This window comes from Athene cunicularia (assembly GCF_003259725.1).
Source record: "Athene cunicularia isolate RWA chromosome 4 unlocalized genomic scaffold, athCun1 chr4_part2, whole genome shotgun sequence".
NCBI lineage: Eukaryota > Metazoa > Chordata > Aves > Strigiformes > Strigidae > Athene > Athene cunicularia.
The window spans coordinates 4,311,160-4,313,096 of NW_020799099.1; the positions used below are offsets into that span (position 1 = coordinate 4,311,160).

Sequence of the window (1,937 nt, forward strand, 5' to 3'; positions counted from 1 at the left end):
AACATCTGAATCCTGAATTCGCCTCCCATATCTGTGTTTAATACTTTTTGTACCTTGTAAATTTTGAGAACTGTGAATCTTGTTTTGGAAGTGTTTTAACTGTTCCTCTGGCTGGGAGTTGCTCTGTGCTACGCTTTAAATCACGATAGAGATTTACAGTTGCGATAGAGGTAGAACTGCAAGCATCCAAAAAGAAGAGTTATCTATACGCAGAGGAGTTGGTATTCACATACCTCAGTAAATAATATCCCAGGGATGTCATCCTGCTTCCCCTGGAATCACAAACAGTAATACCCTCTAAGAACAATAGCACTAAAACTGTCCTCGGGTTAAAAATAATCGGTTTGCCTGTGTGTGAAGCACACAGTCTCAAGAGCTCTTTGGCTGGGTAGCAATATTTTACCTCTAATGACCTCAAACCGGAGCCAGCCATTTTTGCAGGCTCTACAGAGTACTGTTGTGCCACGAATCGTACCCGAAGGTAGCTGCCTGCCTTCACCTGAGCACATCCCTCTCTCCTGGCTCCTGCATGCCCCAAGGGTTTGGGGAAAAACTAGGCAGAATACACTGCGTTTTCTTTACTAATTTTGGCTTTCTTATTTAGCCAGATTCTCCCATTTTGGATGATTGAATCTCTGCATCTTCTGCAGCAGAAGAGGAGCACGTGTAGTTTGCCGAGATTTTTTTTTTTTATTGAGGTGTTGCAGTTGGAGGCAAACGATCTTCTAGAAAGGAAGAAGTTGGGATGCTGTGTGCGAATACCAGGTATTTTTAGGTTTTCCTTAAACATGCATAAATTAATTCTAAACTTCCGTGTATTTCCTCCTTTCCCCAAACTCCTACCCTTGAACCTCTGCGAAAACGATATAGTTGTGAAGTATGTAAAAAACAGGGATGTGAAAACAGAAGGATAACTGGATGGGGGGGTCCCATGGGGCTCTTTTTCTTAATCCTGGGTTTCTTTTGGTGAATTTATATTTTCGAGCAGACCCTTGGGCAGAGTGCTCGCTGGCTTGCAGTGAGTGACCCGGCTACTCCGTGAGCTGCCAGAGTGGGAGGTAAGTGGCAGTAACTAATGGCAATTAGCAGAGCTCTGGACAGCTACGTGTCCCTGAAGACATGAGCTCTTTTGGGGGTTGTGTCTTCACAGAGTGAAGCTGATTGTCAGCCTACAGAATATGACAGTTTGCATCCCTCCACTGAGGCTTCGCTGTCGGATTTGCTCAGCAGCCTTGCAAAAAGGGATGTTTGGTTTTGTTTGTGCTCCCCAAATCTGTTGAAGAAGTAGGGAAGGACTGATTTACCTTCAGGGAAATTACCCATCAGCTGCTATTGCTAATAAGTTGTTTAATGCTTGTGTAGCACTTGACGTTTTTATGACTGATGTGCCGAAAAAAGAAACAACAAAAAAAGGAGGGTGTTTGTTTTTAAATGGCAAAGGATACTTTCTGCCTTTTCGTTGCAGCTCCCAGGCAATAGTAAGAAAAATGTCCCTCGCTCCCCCAACCTGAAATGTGCCTGTGATCCAAACGTAACGAGGGAGAGAAGGTGAGAGGTTGCACATGTAGCTTCGGGACCCGTTTGCTAAATTGCTGGAGGGTTTAATAAATCCCGTTTCTCACGCATCCTTGACCACCCCTCCAGCCCTCTCTCCCGCGTCCATCGCCCTTGGGATGCTCCGCAGCGTTCCCGCAACCCTTCAAGCAGCGGCTGCGCGAAAAAGAAAAGCGGGAGCGCTGCCCTCCCTCCCTTCCTTCTCTCACAGCGTCCCCCGTGTGCGTGTGTGTGTGTCCCCTCGCCGAGTCCCCCCGGCCCCACTTCCAGGCAGGATCCCACTTCCAAGATGGATGTTGAGCGGGTTCTCGCCGCGCAGCCACAGCGGCGGAGCCGAGCGCGGCACAAAGCGGGGCGGCGCGGCGCTGCCCCCCGCGGCTCTG

The 1,937-nt window shown here is 48.2% G+C and overlaps 1 protein-coding gene across 4 annotated transcripts in view; it reads left to right on the top strand.

Annotated features, from left to right (window-relative positions):
• Positions 1-391: 391 nt before the first annotated feature.
• The window catches only part of NDNF (neuron derived neurotrophic factor), a 24,449-nt gene continuing 22,903 nt past the window's right edge, over positions 392-1,937 (top strand). The window contains exons 1-3 of one of the 4 annotated variants that reach the window (XM_026847624.1): positions 392-481; positions 605-765; positions 989-1,058. Coding sequence is in view for 2 of the 4 variants with exons in the window: in XM_026847622.1 (XP_026703423.1) it covers positions 746-765 (20 nt within the window). In the remaining 2 variants the exon portion in view is untranslated. Of the gene's footprint in view, positions 766-988; positions 1,059-1,538; positions 1,549-1,937 lie in introns of those variants that run through there. The other 3 variants (XM_026847622.1, XM_026847623.1, XM_026847626.1) reach the window with 3 other exon arrangements.